The following is a 20,534-nucleotide window of genomic DNA, read 5'->3' on the forward strand; positions in this document are numbered from 1 at the left end:
TCCCTCTGGATCTTCTGGTGCATCATGTGGTTTCTGAAGGCATCTTCATGGTGCCTTCTCCAAACAGTTCACTTTCTGGATTCAGAGAGGTAGTGTGTTTCTTATCCTAAAATTACTCTCAAAACTTTGCATTCTAGGATAATTACACATTACCCCCGGAGGAGGATGGTGAAAACACAGGCATCACTCAGGGATGCATGGCTGAGTTATGAGGTATATGAATCAACTGGCAAAAAAATCCAAATAAGAGAATATAAGGAATATATATAGAATATAAAGATGAAATATAAAAAGTCTTGTGCAAAAATTCTAAGAAAAATCCCTTCATGGTTGCCAAATTGTAAGGAGGAGAAATGTGTAAGGTCTAGTCACCAGGAATATAATCAATTCCAAATGATTTTTTAGCAATTTATTTATAAAATATAGAAAGAGTGAAAGAAAATCAGAGAGGATAGGGTAAGATAATCTAACCTAAAGCACTGTATTTTGCTCTGGCCCCTGACTCAACCCAGGCAGAGCTAATTAGTCCTTAGCCAGAGGGGGCTCAGCCTTGAGGACCTGAGGATAAATAATGCAAGAGCTTAAGTCATGAGGAGTCTCTCAAGAGGGGAGGTCTCTCCTGAGGCTAGTCCCTTCAGAAAATCCAGGAAAGGAGTCAGCCTTTTTCACTCACCCAGGTGGTGGTTCAAAGGGACAGATTTAAGAACAGTTTCACCAAGTTCAAGGTCTCAGGTCGAGTAAATAGATTCTTCACCAGCCTCCAACTGGAACTCAATTCCCTCACAGGAAGTTGTAATTCCTTCTTTGTGGAACTTCCTGTGCCTTTCTCTACTTCTTCCATGGAAATATAGTTTTGCTAAGGACTGCCCTGGGGGTAGTCAATGGTTTCTGATTCATCACCCACTTTTGCACATACTTTCTTGGTCACAGACTTCCCCCACTCAGATGTAAGTGGGGTGTATACACTTCTGGTATTATATGTAATATATATATATGACATATATATATAATATATAATCTGGTGATTAAAGCTAAAAATGGGCAGGGGAGAGGTAATTCTATCTTCACAGAATCTACATTTTGATGGAGGAAAAAAAACATTGCTGGGACATAAAGCTTGGGAAAATAGTTATTGCAAATTAAAACTTGTTCAACACTCAGAAAATTCCAGAGCTCTGAAAGAAGTCAGAATTATTATGATAATCCTAATGCATAGATGATCTTTTATCATCTTTGAACAATGGTTTATATGCACTGTTTATATGCATTCCGGAAGGGGAGAAATTTTGTAATGACAAACTGTGAGCTCCTTTAGAGAAGAGAATATTTTTGGGATTCCCCTCCTTTGTATCCTTGAGCTCATAACATAGTGATTGGCACATAGCAGACACTAAATATGATGCTTCTTATTTTGGATAATGTCCCAGGTCACCACTTCTTCATCTAAATGATTTTAATAAAAATTTAAAAGTGGTCTACCTTCCCTCTTAACAGTAGCTTGTTATTACAACCTGTGATGCTTTGGTTGTGGATAAGGACTTGTTAAACTGAAAACAAGCAAAAAAAAATACAGAAAAACCAAGTCTTTTAAGCAGGAAAGTGATAAGTCCAATATGTGACTCAGGCTCCAAAACTTTTACAGGGTCATATCCCTGGGAGTAACACCATGCTAGAATGGCACTTCAAAGAGCCATTAATGTGGGAAGCTTAGATACCTTTCTAGAGGAAAATGGGAGACTGAGGATGAGAGGGATTATTGATTGGCTTTACAATGGTAAATAAAAAAGGAAAATTAGGAGCCCCAGAGAGGAATAACAGTGAGGGTTTGATGCTTTACAATGGACACAAAAGGGGAAAATCCAGTTATTATTAGTCTGAGACTTGTGAAGTTGGACTCCCTCAGGGAGAAACTCATGTGACAGGGTCAAACTTGAGGCTTTCACCTTAAAGCTAAATAAACTGGGAGTCATCAAATCTTAATAGGCTACAATTTTGGGGGGGAATTCTAGATCCCATGTTGATAGACTTGATGTTGAAAGATATCTGGAAGTCTTATAGTAATTACCATGCAATCTGAAATATTGCTAAGGTATGAGAAGATATAACAAAAGCATGTTTGAGAATTGGAAAAATGTTTGTTCCTGTGGATTTGACAAAGATGAAATGTTAGAAGAAATGAGTAACAAGATTGTAAAATTAGCACAAAAATTGGACTTAGAAGTGGATGAAAATGATATGGAATTGATTCTCATGGAAAAGAATGTCAAATGAGGATCTGATTGTGCTTCTAGCTGCAAAGATTGAAGAAGAAGAAAGGAAAACTTTGGATCTGAAGTTGAACCAAAAAGATTGACAGTCACAGTTGGCAGAAACATTACATTATGAGTGGGCCCCCCCCCCCCATTGAAAAGTGGATCCAAATCCAAATACTTTTAAAGTTTAAAGTCTAGTTGAGGATTATATTGCTTGCTATAGTTAGATGGGGGGGAGGGGCTTGTCCAAACATATTTTGGTTGCTTCAAGATTGATTTCCCCCAACCACCAGTGATAGAGACTAGGTGCATTTAATGCAGAAGGAGCAATAAAATGTAAGGAATTCAATTTAAGGGTTGGAATAAATATAAGAAAATATGGTCAGTGATTTTAAAAAATTAATACAGCTGTAAGGGAGAAAATGAAGGAAAGCAAAACTTTGATTAAACAGGACTGTGCATAAGTAAAAAGCAAAGGTTTGTAGGAGGGTCTACTCGCATGCACTTAACTGAAAGAGGAGTTCTAGAATCTGGGGAAGGGATAAAACAGAACTTGAAGGAACTGGATGTCCATTGTTCCTGTACACCAAGGAGAGCAGAGAGATTATTTCCTGTGGCCATTTTGTCTTTGCATAAAGGAGGTAACTTGACCTTTCCCTGCTGAATCCCGGAGGTTCCTATATTTCCTGTCATCCAGAGATTCCCGAGATCACTTCTATCCCTGTCTCCATTTACCATCTCCCATGATCCTGTGAGTTTCTGTATTTTCTGTGAGATCCTGATGTATGTGTGTGTGTGTGTGTGTGTGTGTGTGTGTGTGTGTGTGTGTGTGTGTGTGTGTCTGTGTCTGTGTCTGTGTATCTGTCTGTCAGTGTATATGTATATACATAGAAGCTGCCAAGGCCTAGTAAATTGCCATTGACAAAAGGCCAGCCATCTTGGCTTTGGGCCTCTGGCCTATATCACCATTCTAGCTATCCCATCCTGATAAACTGTTTACTAGTCTATAACTAATTTTGGACCAGTAGATCAGGGTCAGTTAGTTTATTTGGTAGAGTGAGACACAGTAGGAATAATGTAGCCTATAGATCTATGAAGATGGTCCATGAGGACCCATAGTGGGTTTTGGGTGGAGAAACAAAGATTATTAAGTTTAGGGACACCTTTTCCCTGGTCCTCCTTTCCTCTTTACCTTATTATAAATAAATTTACTGTTTAACAACAAGTCAGAAAGTGTTTAACCTTGTAAGCTGCTTCTTGTACCTAGGTGTTGAGTAATATACTAAACAGTGAAACCATCAATACTGCAAACCCATCTATCCATCATACTCACCTATTTTACAGCTCAAGTCAGAATGACTTTTGCAGCTTTATTTACAAAGAGGTGGAGAGAGTGAAAATAGAGAAATGTGAAAGGAGGTAAAGAAAACATCTAACTTAACACACTAGATATTTGCTCTGGCGCCTGACTCCACTCCATCAGGGCTCCAGGAACTCCAGCTGGAGGGCCCAGTGGTGAATGAAGCAATGATTTCACCCACACAGCATCCTCTGAGAGAGGCCTCTCCGGGTGCTAATATCTCCAGAAGCCAAGAAAGGAGGGTCAGCTTTTTTCACTCACCAGAAGATCTAAGAGCAGTCTTACTAGAAGCAGTCCAAGAATCAGAATCCCAGTCCAAGCCTAAGGCCCAAGCTAGAGCTCCTCCAAGGTGAAGTCCAAAGGAGAAAGTGTCTTTGGACAGGAAGTTCAGGTCTTTTTTAATCCTTTTCTCATGTCACTTCCTGTCCTTTACAGGGATCAATTGCAATCTTTTAATTTGCTTAGCACTACCCAGGGGCCAGTCAGTTGCTCCTGTAGGTGTAAACCACTTTAGTAAGTGGTTTGTGAACCTCCCCTATTTATGGTTAAATAGGGATGTCTTTGCTTTGGTTGATTAAATTTAAAAGTAGATAAGGGGGAGAGTTAATATCATCTTCACAATACTGCATACCTGTGTTAACTTTTACTGTATAGACTATCAGTAACTTTACCTCTCATTTCATAATTCTCTTTATTAAAATTAAATAGTATTTATTGTCTGCATTTTAATATATTTTATGACTTGTGTAAAGGTATATTTTTATGTATGCTTTTGTTATATAGACCAAGAGTAGGAGCAAATTCACATTACATAAAATGTAGATATCTGTGGAAGAATTGTCTGTATACATAGGATAAATAAGAAATAATTAGCAGAAGGAAGGCACTGGACTTGAGAGATTGGGGAAAACTGCCTGTAGAATTTGGGGTTTTAGTTGGGATTAAAGAAAGTGAGGGAGGTTGGTAGTTAAAGAGTGGAAAAGGGGAAGTGTTCCAGGCATTAGGAACAGCCAGAGAAAATACTTAGAGCTGAGAGATAGGGTATTTTGTTAATGGATCATCCAGGAAAAATCCAGTGTCACTGTATTGAAGAGTGTGTTTGGTAGGAGAATATATTGAGACTGGAAAGGCAGGAAAGGGAGGGGATAGGTTTTGAAGGGATTTGAATGCCAAACAGAATATTTTGTATTTGTTCCTGGTGATAAGAGGAAGCCACTACAGTTTATTGAATATAGGGCCTAGGTGAAATCACTTGAGCAGCCACATGAAAGATGGTTTGGAGTCAGAAAGAGATTTGAGGCAGGCAGACTTACCAGCAGGCTATTGCAATAATCCAGGCATGAGGTGATGAAAGGACTTGAATTAATTTTAACATTAACAACCACTGATGATTTAAATTTATCACTTTCCTATAATGAAAAGGAAGTGGAAAAATGGAAACAAAAATTCAAAGCAAAACAGATTAATGGAGTATGGGTGTCATCTGAAGGAAAACCCTTGGTCCCTATAAGTTTCTATCACCAAATTTGCCAATCTATTCATAAAAATGGTCACTTTGGTACCCAGGGCATTGTGGACTCTGTTAAGAGAGTATGGATAGCCCCTGGTATAACTACTGTAGCCTCTAAAGTATGTTCAGCCTGCTCTACCTGCCAAGCATTGTGACAGGGAAATTTCCCAATGGTGAAATTTCCAACATTTATAAGTCTAAGAAATTTTAAGGTTTACAGCATCTAACCAATAACCAATATGCATTTCGTGGGAAAGCTTTTGGTGGACGTCCTCTGGCTTACATACCTTTTGAACATCTACAGATAGATTTCATAACAATGCCAAAGGCTGGACTTTATAAATTTTGTCTAGTCATAGTAGATCAACTGACCAGATGGCTGGAAGCATTTCCTGTGACCCAAGCCACAGTGGATTTTGTTGCTAAGGTGCTTTTAAAAGAAATTATTCCTCACTTTGGACTGCCAGCATGTATTGATTCAGATAGAGAAAGTCATTTCACTGATTCTGTCCTAAACCAGATATATTCTTGCTTGGGGATAACTCCCAAATTCCATGTTCCATATTATCCCCAGAGCTCAGGCCAAGTCGAAAGAATGAACAAAGAACTTAAAAAGATGATTGGAAAATTATGCACTGAGACACATTTAAAATGGCCTGAAATTCTCCCTCTGGCCCTATTTTATCTTAGAAGCAGGCCTAGAGGAGACCTACACATCTCACCATTTGAGATGTTTTTTGGACATCCGCCTATACAGGCTAAACCTTTTTCCCCTGCATATACATCACTATTAGGGGGAGATACTACTATTGCTTCCTATATACAGTTATTACAGCACAAACTACATGAAGTTCATGAATCTGGAGCTGCAGTACAAGCCGGACCACTAGACTTTTCTCTTTATGACCTGAACCCAGGAGATAAAGTGTATATTAAGAATTTCAAGTGTACTGGAGCAACTCAGCTTTCCTGGGAAGGGCCATTCCAATTAACTACTCCAACATCTATAAAGGTTGGAGAGAAGGACTCTTGAATTCATTGCTCACATGTGAAGAAAGCATCTTCTGTTGGTACTGATTGACTGTACCCTATTATATGCATTCAAGATAATCCATTGACAAGTGGATGCTGTTTTTCGAGAACACATTGAATTACTGATTTTTTCCTTATTTTTATTATTGCTTTTCTTTTTGATTAGAGTATTTGATTTTTTCTCATTTCTTGTACTAAAGGTACACTTAATTAATATAATATTTTTTGTAGTAATACAAGTTTAATATATATATTCTTGCTATAATATCAATGCATACCCAAAAGCTTTAAACTATGGGAACCTGCCATTTATTGATAAAATGTTATGGGACTGTGATGAATGTTTATGTATGATTCCAGAAAAAGGGATAAAAAACAAGGAGCACAGACTTAACCTGAATAGTGCCAAAAAGAGCACACAGGAAAATACTAATGTGAGACTCAAGGTTGCGACGCTTGACATATGTTAAGTTGTAGGACTTCTTGTATCTACACTCTTTGCGAAGTACTCATACAAGTACAAAAATTGACTATCATAACTGGCTTCCTATATCCCTGAGAATGTCAAAAATCGGACGAGGGAATGTCGCTTCCCTGTCAAAATAGAATTCTAATTCTTTTCCTTCTTATATTATGGCAACTTCCTTTAGTCTTGGCTGCAAATGGGTAAGTGAAATATTACTGCATTCTGTCCTAAAAACTTGTGGGATAGAAATTACTTTACATTGGACCTATACGAGGGCCTATTTTGAATTTTTTTTTCCTTGTGTTTTTGTGTGTTTTTCTCTTCTTTTGATAATTGACTCATACACCCCCATAACTCAACATTGCATCCTGAGCTGAACTGGATGTTTTTTTAACACCTACTTCAGGGGGGATTGTATTTTAATTTAAAATCCAAGATTTTTGATCTTTTGTTTGAGATTGTATTTTTATAAAAATCCCAAGATTTTGATTTTGTTCAAGGAAAAAGATCTTCAAGGAAGAAGCTTGCTAACTCCTAAATCCAGAGAATGAACTGTTGCAGAAAGATGCCAGAAAACCTACACTACAGCAAGAAGATCAAGAATGAACTTTGGATATGGTTGATTGAACCGAAGTTTGATTGAACATTTATTGTAAATGTACACTTTTATGCCAAAGGGACTGCCCTTAATTTGGCTTTCTGTCAATGCGCCTAGCAAAACATTGGTTTTGCTTTCTTTCTTTTCTATTCCTCCCTCACTACTCTAATTTCCTCTTAGAAAATTGAATGTTTTATACATCTGTACTTAGAAGTGCGTTTAGGACTATAAAATGATTATGTTAAATGATCAATGGGGAGATTATCTCCCAATGATCATCAGGGGGGATTGTGAATCTTAAATTTTCTGAGACTCTACCTTGGAACATTATCTTAAGATTATGGTTAAGGTTATTCCCCATTTAAACAATGGAGGTACTTAGTCAGGAATGTATGTGAGAACTTTATATTACCCCACCCATACTTAGGCATTCTTTAGGGGAAGATAAAGTTGTAAACTCCTTAGTGAACAATGAAGGTATTTAACTCATACTTATAGTGAGGCCAAAACCTTAAGCTAAGTCTGTTTTTAGATCTAATACAAAAGGGTGCTAAGTACTTATGAAGGTCAAATTAATCACTAAAAGGTCAAGCAACTTGTAAGGGGCAAGTTTAACAAAGAGGTGTGAAGTACTCAGAAGATATAATCTACCCAGAGAAGGTGAGAACTAAAAACTAAGAATGGGCTATCCTAGGAAAAGTGTCTACTGTGATTGGTAGATGTGCAAATTTAGGGGAGGTGACACAAGAGAAATTTCTCTTTAAAAGGAGCTGTCTGAACCAGTTCAAGGTAGTTTGAGGTAATTCAGCTTTGGAAGCTGAATTGGAAGTCAGAAGTCTGAGGAGGCTGCTGGGTCTCTGAACACTAGAGTTTTGCTTGGAAAGATCTTGTGGTGAGTGATTAAAGACTGACATAGTTTCTCTCTTAAAGAGAAAAGGCCTAGGCCATTGGCCTTAGCCCTAGCCTTTTCCTACTATTTCCTCTTACTCTGTCTCTTTCCCTTTCCTTAATTCCTTCATTTATATTAATTAAAATCTCCATAAAACCCAGCTGACTTGGGTATTTCATATTTGGGAATTTTTCCCATGGTGACCACTTATTTTTTATATAAAATCAAGATGCTAAAAATTATCTTTATAGTTTGGGCAATTCACAGTCTTGAAACCCATATTTTTGCGGTCACTAACAATGATTAGCTATGTTAAAGCAGGTATTTACTTAATTCAAAAACCTTAATACTTATACTAAAACAATCACAAAAAGCCTATTAATATCATCACTTATGATATCATTAGTTACCTATCTTAGAATCACAATTATGATTAACTTAAAACTATTGTTAACATTAAAAATCTAATCCTCACATAAGGGGGGTAGGGAATTTTTCACTGACAACTTTTATCCTTCATGACCTCATCAATTTCTATAGGTCCCATTAGGATCTCCATGCAGTGGGAGATTTTAACCAATTCCAATCCCTTTTCTCCCATTTTCATCTGATCAAAATAAAAACATTTTGAATTTATAAGTTCAGCCTTCCCTGCTTGTGACAACCCTTTTTAAAATGACTAGTGTCAAACAGTTCCTAAATGAAAAATATTTTTAGCCTTAATATTACTTGCATTGGATTTTCACTTAATTCAATAAACATTATTTAATGGCGGCTAGATTCTTTTTATGTCCCTTGATTATGATAGGGTTCAGAGGGGATACATGTATTATCTATACATGTTAGAATGAGAATAATCTCTATATTAGATTGTAGGCAATTTATCCCTTATTATTTATTTGTGTTTACCATTTTATATTTCTCAACTTCTACGCTTGAGGTTTAAAGTTTCTGACCTTTTTTCCCCAGGAATTCTTGGAAGTTCCCTATTTCAGTAAAGGTCTACTCACCCATATTCCCACTCCCCTGGTAGCATTGTACATAGTTTTTCTGAGTAAGTTGTTTTTGGTTGTATGCCTGTATCCTTTGCCTTCCAGAATATCTTACTCTTAAATTCTCCTCTTTTTGGTTGGTTGTAATATCCAACATTGTTTACTTGCTTTTACATGGATGCTCAGATTTTGTTATATGTTCTTGAGAGTTTTTTATTTTGAGTTTTTCTTTAGGACTTGAAGAGACTTTGTTTCATTTTATCTTCTGGTTCTAAGAGAGCTGCACAGTTTTCTTTTTAACATTTCTTGAAATATAATGACAAGATTCTTTTTTGGTTGTGCCTTTTAGGCTGTTCATATGATTTCTAAATTTTTTTCTCTGTTTTTCAGGTATGTTGTTTTTGCTATGAGATGCCTTACATTTTCTTCTTACTTTAAATGTTGACTTTGTTTGAATATTTGTCTCATGGAAGTGTTACCTTTTATTTGGTCCATTCTGGTTTTCAGGAAGTTTATTGTTTGGTGGGATTCTTTTTTCAGTTGCTCAACCAGTCTGTTTCCTGATTTCCATATTAATATTAAGGTCAGATTCTTCATACTGCTGGAGGGAAGATCTCTTGTTACTTCTTTTTTAGGATGTAGTATTAGTCTAGAAACTGAGGGCTGGCTAAGGCACCTGCAAGCTTTTAGTGTTCCCAAAGTAGTTTGATCCAGGGTGAAGTATGATTACTCCTCCTCTCACAAGGTTTTGGTCTGTGCAAGAGTAGATAGCTGCTGAATTCATCCACTGGGAGCTAAATAGGAAGTTCTCTTGATTCAAAGGGATAGATTTTTCTTTTCATCTGGGATTTTTGCCCTGGCTTTTCCAGTGAAGGCTTAAGATTGAACTAGAAACTGAAACTGAGATTGCACTCTACTTCAGGGGTTTGATCTATACCGTTGATATTTGCTTCTGAACTTGCTCCTCTCTGTATATATACCACCTTGGGCTAGTCACTGCCCTCTATCCTACAATGCCACTTGTGGGCACAGTTCTTTTCCTCACCTTGCCCTGGATCTGTGATCTGGAACTGGGTAGTGGGTGACAAAATTTCCAGGTGGCACCTGTTCCCCTCATCCATTAAAATGTAAACTCCTCAAGGGCAGGAAGTCTCGTTTTTGTATTTATATCTCCATTGTCTAGTGCTATGTCGGGGGCTTAGTAAATGTTGTTTCTTATATTAATTCGTTCCTAATTCTTTTGGATGGGCATTGGCACAAAATGATTTTTTGTAAAAAAGAAACAAAAGATAAAATCAGAACACAAAATGGACACATTATTTTATTTATATGCTTCTAGCATAACCTGATAAACAACTGGTTATTGTACAGTATGAAGGAACTAATAAAAAGCCAACTTTCTTATCACATGATTTGGAACAAATCTCTGAGTTTGTTTTCATCCACTAAATATTCACACTGCATGAACAATACAGTAAAGTAAAATGAGTTTTCAGTGTACTTGTGTTGGCACAATTTTTTTTTTTGGAGGAAGATACCTTACACTGTTGTGTGGAATTCTAAGATTCTGCAAAACATAGCTCAAGAAATAATGGTATATATTTAAACTGTATTACTAGGATTACATGTGTATGGAGTGGAAAGTGTGGGGACCTTGAAAATTTCAAAGTACACCTACTTTAATCACTTACTTAAAAATATGGCTGGGGAAATCAGTCATTTTGAAAATAATGCTTTATTTGGAGGGAGGAGGAAGGGGGAGAGGGGCACTGTCTAAAGTCATTGACTCAAGACAGGTGCTCCCCAGGAATTACAGAGAAATTTCAGGGTACTGCTTCAAGTTGTTGACTGATGCCCAAAAATTCACAGAAAAATCTCTTCTAGGAGAATCCTGATGGAATCGTGTCCCAAAAGGGATTATAACATTTTTATAATAGTTGGAGACAGTGTTGAATAGCTTTACAATGAACACATTCAAGCTAATTAATATCTTCAAGAAATTGAAGACTAGCTTCATAATGGATACATCCAAGCAAATCATTATTTTAAAGAAATGATCTGGATCATCTAGGAGGGGCTGATGAGAGGATCAGTTAAGCAATTGGACTTGATCTCTGGAAGAAGCTTCATGATCCAAATACAAAGATATAGTAGGAGAGTTTTCTAAGACAAAAGGGTATTTAAGATTTGGTCACTGGAACTTTGGGATCTAAGAGTATGCCTGGGACTCCTGCCTAGGGCAATTCCCAGACAGAGCTGTAAAGTTTTTATAAGGATTTGGGGGAGGAAAGGGAATGGCAGCAGGAGCAGGACACACACCAGCTTTTAGATATTAATAGCTATAAATAACTTGAGAATAACACTAATTTCTCACTCTGCACACATGATAAGCCAAAAAAAACCCTCCATTGTGAATCTATTGGATAGCTGAGAAGTGAGGTACTTTGTCCTGTAGGTCTACTCATTTGGCAGTGTCTTAAAGCATCTCATATTTCATTATCTTGTGCCTTTTATTATAACCTTCAAGGATTAAATGGATCTTGTACAACTGCCCATCTATTAGCATAATCCCCTTTTGATAATCAATACTTATTTATAGTTTGTCAAAATACTTTTAGTAACTACTATCACAAAAGGTAGTTAATTCAGTTTTTGACAGTTCTAAAGGCCCTCTTTTTGGTTGAGCTACAATCTACCTTATAATTTCTATCAGTTGATAGAACATCTAGATTCTGGAACTATAAAGAATAAGGTGAAGCCTACTTCCAGATAATTCAGCCTTTCTGAACCTTTGTTTCTGTAAAGTATATCTACTTTTGCTTGTTAAGTTGTCATGAATGTCAAACAAGACTCTTCAGTAGTTCAGGTATATTGTGTTAGTAATTTTTTATTGTCAGCATGTTCATTTTAGATAAAGTTTATAATATGTTAGGGCTGCAGTGTTCATTTATGCTTTAACACAGTACATAAATTATGGGGGTGGTATTCCAATATACATATTTTCTAATACCTGGAACATAATTTTGCTTTTTTAAATTGTAGAAATTTTGTCTGATAATTTATTGTTCATACATCTGATTTGTTCACTACAGCATACTAGATCATAAATGTATGTATCCTCTTGACAATTCTTCATATGGGAAAACACAATTATGATAATCTCCTTTATAGTGTTTTCAGAACTACATTGTATGGGCCAAAGTACTATTAATACATCATTCCAAAATATAGAGCTGGAAGATTTTAAAATATGCAGAGGTAGTAATATTCAATGTGGCCTTTTTGGTAGCACTTCTGAATAGTCTCTGAATTTCTCCTCCTCTTGGTGAAGAATTTAAGCATTCATTACTAAAAAAAGGTGTGAATATTGTTCCCCTCACCAAAGTTAAATTGGAATGTATCTGGATATTCAATAATTGTGAGCTTTTTTACATTTCCATTTCCTTTGTGTAGGAGTTAAAGTTCCACGTAATTTTCGCTTGTTAGAAGAACTTGAAGAAGGCCAAAAAGGAGTAGGCGATGGTACAGTTAGCTGGGGACTTGAAGACGATGAAGATATGACACTTACAAGGTGGACAGGCATGATTATTGGGCCACCAAGGGTCAGTTTCCCAAGTTTTTTTCTGTTGATGCTGATATTAACTAATAAATGATTCATTAAAAAATGTTAGTATAAGAAATGATCACGATTTAACTAATTTTAAATTGTTTCCTATGTTTAAGTTAGACTTATAAATTCATTTGCACTTTAAAAAGGTACATCAGAAGATTTTGCCATTATTTCAGTCATTTTTCATAGTAAAGGTATATCCTTGTATATCCTCTCAAGGTTATCAACTCTTATTTTAATTTGTAAGTTTTTTTCCTGGATTGAAGCAGCACATTTCAAGGAATTCCCTCACTGAGGGTTAGTTATTATTATTTTTTAAAATCTATGATAAAATCTCTTTGGTTTGATAAATACAACATTGATTCAGAATTTTTTTTAATACTTATTTTGGTATGGAGAGGGCCGTGGTATAGTGTATAGGGAAGCTGGCCTTAAATTCTAGAAGACTTAGGTTCAACTTCCTTTTCTTGCATGTACTAGCTTGTGTGACCCTGAAGAGTCATTTAACCTCCCTATGTCACAAGCAGTTCTATGAGGTTTTAACTCTCAGAGAAGTACAGTTCTGCATTGATAGAAGAAATTCCTCACTGGAGAGATTCCTACATTGATGAAATCACTGGCTTATAAAAAGCTAAAAAAAAAATTATTCAGCACACCCACACACCCACACACCCCCCCCCCACAACCCCCCCCCCCACACTAATCACTGACAGTGAAACCACCTGATATAGATTCTTAACATTATAGTCCCCAGTGAAAAAGAACAAATTTTACCAGAGTATCTGGCCTACACTTTCTATGTACTCAAAGAGGATATGATAACAAAAGCTTTGAAGATAGCAGACATTATTATCAAAAACATGTCCAAGAAAGACCATTTATAACTACTAACCTGTGCTTCCTTTCCTAGACCTTGAAGGGTCTAACAAGAGGACAGCATGTTTCTTTCATGATTGTTGTCAATTGGTTAACAAGGTATTTATTAAGACTCTGCCATGTACCAGGGATTGTGTTAGGCCTTATTGTACCAAGCAAGGCATAAAATAAGGAAAATCTATGCTTGTCACAGGTCCTTTATGGTAATGAATCATTATCAAGTATATTGAGGTACATTTTAGTTATTTTTGCCTGTTTACACAAGGAAAATAAATAGATATGATAAATATCAATGCTAATTTCATGTTTTCCACTGTCCTGAAGGTGGTTTGAGATAGAATTTAGAGGGAAGAGGGATTCCCTGTAATTGGTGAGGGTCCTATAATGCTCTTGTTTGAGGATTTTGTGTTGACTTTATCAAGCCCCAGAAAACTCCAGAGTCTTTAAAAGAAAATCCATGATTACTTCTGAGTTTGAAAAAACAGTGAATGAAGATTTCCAGGTTGTGAAATGCAGTTTGATCTATTGAGTTTATCCTCATCTATCTCAGACATTATTCATGGGTAAGCTGGACTTAAAATTAAATTGAGAACAGGCTAGATGCTTTTGGAAAGTTACTTATTAAGATGATCCAGAGTTTTTCTTCCTGAAATAGTCATCTATTTAAAAACTGTCTTTTTCTGATTACATTGTATGGTTGTGAATCAGAGAATACCAGAGTTAAAAAGTTGAGTCATTCAAAGGCAATGGAGAGATGTGAGTGGATATAAGTCAACAGAAAAATCTGTAATCAGTAAAGGAGGATGACAGTCCATGTGTTCTATTGAATGTTTATGCATGTAGTGGAGAGCTAGGTGAGTGTCAAAAGCAAGTTAGATGGACCCCAGTTCAGGCTTCATTGAAAAAAAATCACATGGAGTAAAAGGGAATGGATAGCTTTCCATCTAGATTGGAATACATTTGTGAGATCACAGGTCCTTAAAAGAAATGAATCATTATCTAAACTATTGAAGTGTATTTTTGCCTATTGACACAATTTTCACAAGGAAACTAAGTAGATATGGTAAATAACAAGGCTAATTTCATGGAAAAAGTAATTTATTGTATTTGTCAGTTTTTATTTTGTTGTGCTTGTACATGTTTAAAAGTTACCAGTTTAAAAAAATTCCACAATAGGTATTTAAAAAATCACAATATAAGCTCCAAAATTATTATTTTTCTCTCTTTATCAACTTTTCTTTATATGTTTATATTAGATGTATATTGTGTTTGTTGTAAATAATGACTTGGGGCATTTGCTTTAGTTTATAATTTAGTATGAAATACCGTTTCTAGTTAACGCTAGTTAAATGTAAAAGATTTTCACAATTAAATCCATTAGAAGCAAAATTTTAAAGTGGTTTACTTTTTTCTAAATTTACTGGTTATAGTATTTTATCGTTCCTGTGGGTTCAAATCAATTAACAGTATGTAGCATCTTTAGGAGGAGGAGGAGTTAGATTTGGAAGAAGCCTTAGATATTATCTAGATAGTCCAATCCTCTCATTTTACAGTTGAGGAAACAGATCTATTCATATAGCTTGTAAATAGCAGAGCCAGGATTTGCATCCAGACACCTCAGAATCCAGATTTATTTCCCTTTTTTTTCCCCCAGTCATGTCATTTTCTTACTCTCTTACGACAACCTTACTGCCATCAGGATAAAAGCCATTTATTTTGCTCTTGATTCTTTTAGGCATCAGGGAAAGCTGCAGTGTTTGAATTATGATCAAAACGTATACCAAATTAACCAAAGATGCCAATGGAGAACAAGCTCTGTCAGGTTCTACCAAACTGGAAAGGAAAGGCTGCGAGTGTGGGCCCGGCGACGGACTGTCGCCTGAGGACCAGCCTCGCTCAGTGTGGAGAGGCTCATCACCAAAAGGCTGGCCACCAGGTGATGAATTTTTTTTTGGTCACAACTCATGAACATGGATTGTGATCCACTTTGGGAGAGGGAGTTACCCACATTGAGGAAATCACATTTGAAAAAAGTGAAGGATATGCCATAGTGTCTTTTATCCCCACTCTGCACTTCTCTCATTCTGAAGTTTGTGAAGAATTATAAAATGACTTCTAGATGCCTACATCTATATCAGTAGTGTTCCAAAGTCAGTCTTTTAATACCTCATTACCATCTTTTAAAACTTTAAATTATTACATATATGTGAGCTGTTATTTCAAGTAAATATGTTGAATTTTTTGAAATGTGTACTTGGCAGGGAACCAAAAAACGAGTATATAGTTGAAATCTAATTTTTATTCTTTTTGTTAGGCAAATTAAATGATATGACTACACTTTTTTGAGTTTCTACCCTTTTCCACATTGGGATTTTACTTCACACATATTATAATAGACATACAAAGATGGTTCTCTTCTTCTAATTCAGACGTTAGTTCATATCATTCTTTTACTCTCCCCTTTTCCTTCCTGGATGTTTTTGCAAGTTTTGGTGCTCTTGCTCTTCAGGTAGCCTTTATGTTTTTATCTTTGATCCACTCTTTGGCTTCTGCAATGCTTTTTGTATGTCCTTGTGCAAGATTGTTTAACCCATAATTTAACTAATTACCAATTAAATACTCAATTACCAATGTAATTAAGAATTCAGATACCATTTATAACAATGTTTTCATTATTATATTCAGTATATCTATGAGGATTGTATCTTTGTTTCTTGTAGCCTTAGTTTTGGGATTCTTATCATTTTTTTTCTTAGTGATAAAAGAAGTTCTCTTAGCTTCAGACTACTAGGATTGACTCCCATATTTGGGAGACTGAGTGAGTGAACGTTCCTATGGTTTGTTGGACAGGAGGCAGGGAAATAAGACAGATTATCCAAATTGAAATGAAGGGTGATGGAGGAGATAGCAGACTGAACGGGTTCCAGAGCCAGCTGAAAGCAAGGAATGATAGCATGATAGTATTTATGTCTTAAGTTTTGTGGTAGAGGCATGAAGAGAGAGAGGTTTTTCAGGACAAGCCAAGACGCAAGAACCAAGGCTGGGGACTTGGCTGTCAATCAAGAAGAAGGTTTCAAACAGAATGTTCCCAGGAGTTGGCAATTGAGGCTGGCTGAGGACCCTTGTGGGGCTGGCTTGGTTTTGGGAGCTCTCTGACCAAGTGAGAAACCTCTGCTCTCTCTGAGATTTGACTGACCAAGAGTTGGAGGAAAGTCAAACTGAAGGAGAGACTTTTCTTGGTGCCTTTGTGAAAAAGAAAGAAGATTTTAAACAGTTGTCCTCCATTCATCTCTGTCTCTCTGTCATAGTTTGTGACAAGACTGATTATTTCCATAACCCTCCTAAATTCTCCTTGCAATTTAGGGAAACCCTCATCCCTCTTACCTCAGTTTTCCCATCCTGTTATCACAATAAACCCCTTGCCTGAGAAAGAAAACTAGAGTATTTTATAGTCCACTCAGGGGAGGGAGGAAGCCAAAAGGCTTCCAGAAGTGGGCGGTTAAGGGAGGGAGTGAGGGAGGAAGAGGGAGGAGGAGGTTAGGAAATAGATTGATCCATCAGCCATCAGTAGGGATCAGTAGGCAAACCCCAGAGCATTCCCCTGTAGCAGTATGCCCTTGTGGCACCATCTAGCAGCATTCCCTGTGACAGCATCTCTCAGTACCTCTCTATCCCTGTAGCAAGTGTCCCATACCAGCAGCTGCTCTCTAGTCACAAGCCAGAGCATCCAGTCACTGCAGCAACAAGTAATAGTGTCACACAGATTACCATTTCTGTTTCAGAACGTTCCTATGGTTTGTTGGACAGGAGACAGGGAAATAAGACAGATTATCCAAATTGAAATGAAGGGTGATGGAGGAGATAGCAGACTGGACGGGTTCCAGAGCCAGCTGAAAGCAAGGAATGATAGCATGATAGCATTTATGTCTTGAGTTTGAGGGAAGCAAACATTATTGGTGAGATAAGATATTTGGGGTTGGAGCAGTGAGAAGGAACAAGGATATAGAATTTGCCTTAGTGTTAAGGTTCTTGGAAAAGAATTGATTCTGATTAAAGGATGGTGAAAATGTTGGGGCAAGGACACCTTTAACGGAAGAAGGGTAGAAAGAGAAAGGCTGTATTAATCTTTATTGCAGGAGGAATGTGTGTGGGGTAAAGAGTAGAAGGATAGACAGCTTTGTTGATTAGAACAGAAATAATAGAATGAGGGGAAGATAAGTAACCACAATAGTGGGTAGGTGTTCCCGAAGGAACATTCATAAGTTGTGAACTGCTTGTATGTCTAGTGAATGTTAAAGTTAAATGTGATGTACTCCATTTCATATAATTGTTTAAGACACTTCACTCTTACCCACATTTATGCTTGATGGCCGTTTCTCACCTTTATTGATTGAATGATCTGTCTACTCTTTACTATCTGACTTACCAATAATTATTCTTCATATCCTTTTTTACTTCCAGTGTATCGAAACCTTTTTAAAAAATTCTATACCTGCCTCTATCTCTATTGTATAAAACATATATTCTACCATCCTCATACTTTTTTCTAATGATTTATCCACAGGTAGGTAGTTAAATTGGCCCAAATTCAAGACTTAAGGAGGTAATAGAACACAGAAAATCTCTGAACTGGATAGTTAAGCCATGAATGATTTTTTTAAATGGTACACCAGCAACCATTAATTATTAAAGAAATACTATGTAGTGATAAATCTTGCATTTATATATTTAATTGCAAATAGGTAACTTAGTAAAACAAAATGAATGCATATATCAATATGAATATGAAAAGGACCTTGAAGTAATTGTCATATTGTGAAAACCCAATAACTTATATGTTTGAACAAGTGTGAATGAAAATAGTCTCTTCCAAGTTGTTTCCATAGCTCAAGAATTTCCAAGTGAATTTGAATATTTTTTATCTCAAAATATATGGCTGGAACTCCTAAATATTGATTTGAGGAATTTTTCATTATGGGATAAAAGAGATCAGTAGGGAAACTTTGAAGCAAAAAATTAAAGTCTCGTTTAATGCACATTATAAGTAGGATACATAATTTTATCTTTCATAGGAAAAATATTGCTAAGATTTCCCTTTTTTTTTTCCACAATAACCTCTAGTTATGGTCATAAGAAATAATGAAGTTTCTGTGACATAATTTGGGAAATTCTTAAGTAGACAATTCTGGAATGAATGCTAATAGCATAACTGCTAACATGAAATTGGGAAATAATGCTTTAGCATGCAGAGTCCCATTAATGGTGCCATTTTAAGTTCAGCAGAATTTGTTCTTTGAGCTCTTTTTCCCCCTAAGCAGTTCAGTTGCTTTGGATTCTTAATACGCAGGTTACATCTATATATGACCTTCATCTGTTTATAATAAACACAGTTCACATATACATATTATTTTAAATTTTACAAAATGTCTCACATCTGACCTGTGAGGGATATAGTCCAGGTCTTATTTCAGTTAGACAAAGAAAGAAACTGAAGTTCACAGAGGTTGCGACTTGCTCCAGTGTAGAGTCCCTCAATAAGTGTCCAATTAGTACTTGAACTTGATTCTTTTGACACAAGGTCAGTGTTCATTTCACTATACCATGATTGGTATTTTCATTCAGCTCTTTCATGCATGAAGTTTTTGAAAGTAAGTTACTTTTAATGTTTCAGGTGAGACCAAACAGGTCTGATTTTTGTAGCAAAATGCTGAATTTTCCCCATATTTTTTAATTGAACCTTTTTTTAAAGAGTATTGATGCTAAAATCATTTTTTTTAGTAAGAGTCAGTTACTTCTAGAATTTCTTTTTGTTTTTGGCTAATTTATAAAACAGTTACTTTCTTGTTTGCTTATTATACATCAATAATTTTACTATGGAGGTTTAATAGCCAAAAGAGAATTCGTCCTTCTCTAACACCCTCCAAAGCCATGAGCCATAAAACAACAGATTTAGATTAGACTTACTTCACTGCATTTATTTTATTGTCTTTTGAATAAGATTATTTAGAAGTTTTGTCATTTACTATATTGTTTAAAATATGTCAGTTATAATAAGGTATTGCTCTTTTCTTGCCTTCCAGACAAATTATGAAAACAGAATATACAGTCTGAAAGTAGAGTGTGGACCTAAATACCCAGAAGCACCTCCAACAGTTAGATTTGTAACAAAAATTAATATGAATGGGATAAATAATTCCAATGGAATGGTAAGTTGAAATAATTTGTCACATTCCACTATGAAAACTCTTAATAAAGTTCCAGAGGACAAAGACCTTTTTAGCTTATGGTACAAAATTGTTTGGTTGGTATTAAGAAGATAATTTGTTTTCCTTGTATGAATTTAGCTCTCTTAGAGACTTGTTATACCAACAGAAATTAGGTCGTTGGGTGAGGCTTGTGGTATCTTTTTTTTTTAACTAAGACTTTAATTCAGTTTTAGTCTCCGCTCACTTTACTCTTGAATGGAAAGGGGAAAGGAGCAAGCATTTATTGTGTGCCCAATGTGTGTTGGATACACTTTAAAAATATCTTATTTGATCAAGGAATGATACTTATTTTCCCTGTGAATATCATATTAATCTGAATCTAGACTATAGAGTTTTCCAAATCTGACTGCAATCATGAAACTAATATTCAGACTTGTGTAGTATTTTATTTAAAAATATAAAACATTCTTATTACTGATATTAGATTCATAGAGAATTTATTATTAAGTTTAAGACGGCAGATAGAAAGCTGACCTTGTAGCTAGGAAGACCTCGGTTCAAATTCCATTCTTAATACATACTGGCACTGTGACTTAGGCTTAGGGCTCCAGTTAACTCTTAAGATTTGCAGAAAAGGTGCCAACCTGCACTAGTAGAAGTTGCCTCACTTGGGAGTTAATACCATATGTTTTGGTATTATTGGACACGACAATTTCTTAGGAATGAAGAGGAAATTATTAATA

At 36.0% G+C, this 20,534-nt stretch overlaps 1 protein-coding gene across 4 annotated transcripts in view; it reads left to right on the forward strand.

Moving 5' to 3' along the window:
- Nucleotides 1-20,534, forward strand: part of UBE2V2 (ubiquitin conjugating enzyme E2 V2) — a 73,121-nt gene that overhangs the window by 33,899 nt on the left and 18,688 nt on the right. Inside the window, exons 1-3 of one of the 4 annotated variants that reach the window (XM_007487144.3) lie at nucleotides 2,737-2,893; nucleotides 12,553-12,701; nucleotides 19,666-19,791. In XM_007487144.3, the coding sequence (XP_007487206.1) occupies nucleotides 2,752-2,893; nucleotides 12,553-12,701; nucleotides 19,666-19,791 (417 nt within the window). In that variant the 5' untranslated portion in view covers nucleotides 2,737-2,751. Of the gene's footprint in view, nucleotides 1-2,736; nucleotides 3,004-12,552; nucleotides 12,702-19,665; nucleotides 19,792-20,534 lie in introns of those variants that run through there. The other 3 variants (XM_007487146.3, XM_007487147.3, XM_007487145.3) reach the window with 3 other exon arrangements.

The sequence above is a fragment of the Monodelphis domestica genome, chromosome 3 (genome assembly GCF_027887165.1).
Source record: "Monodelphis domestica isolate mMonDom1 chromosome 3, mMonDom1.pri, whole genome shotgun sequence".
Classification (NCBI taxonomy): Eukaryota; Metazoa; Chordata; class Mammalia; order Didelphimorphia; family Didelphidae; genus Monodelphis; species Monodelphis domestica.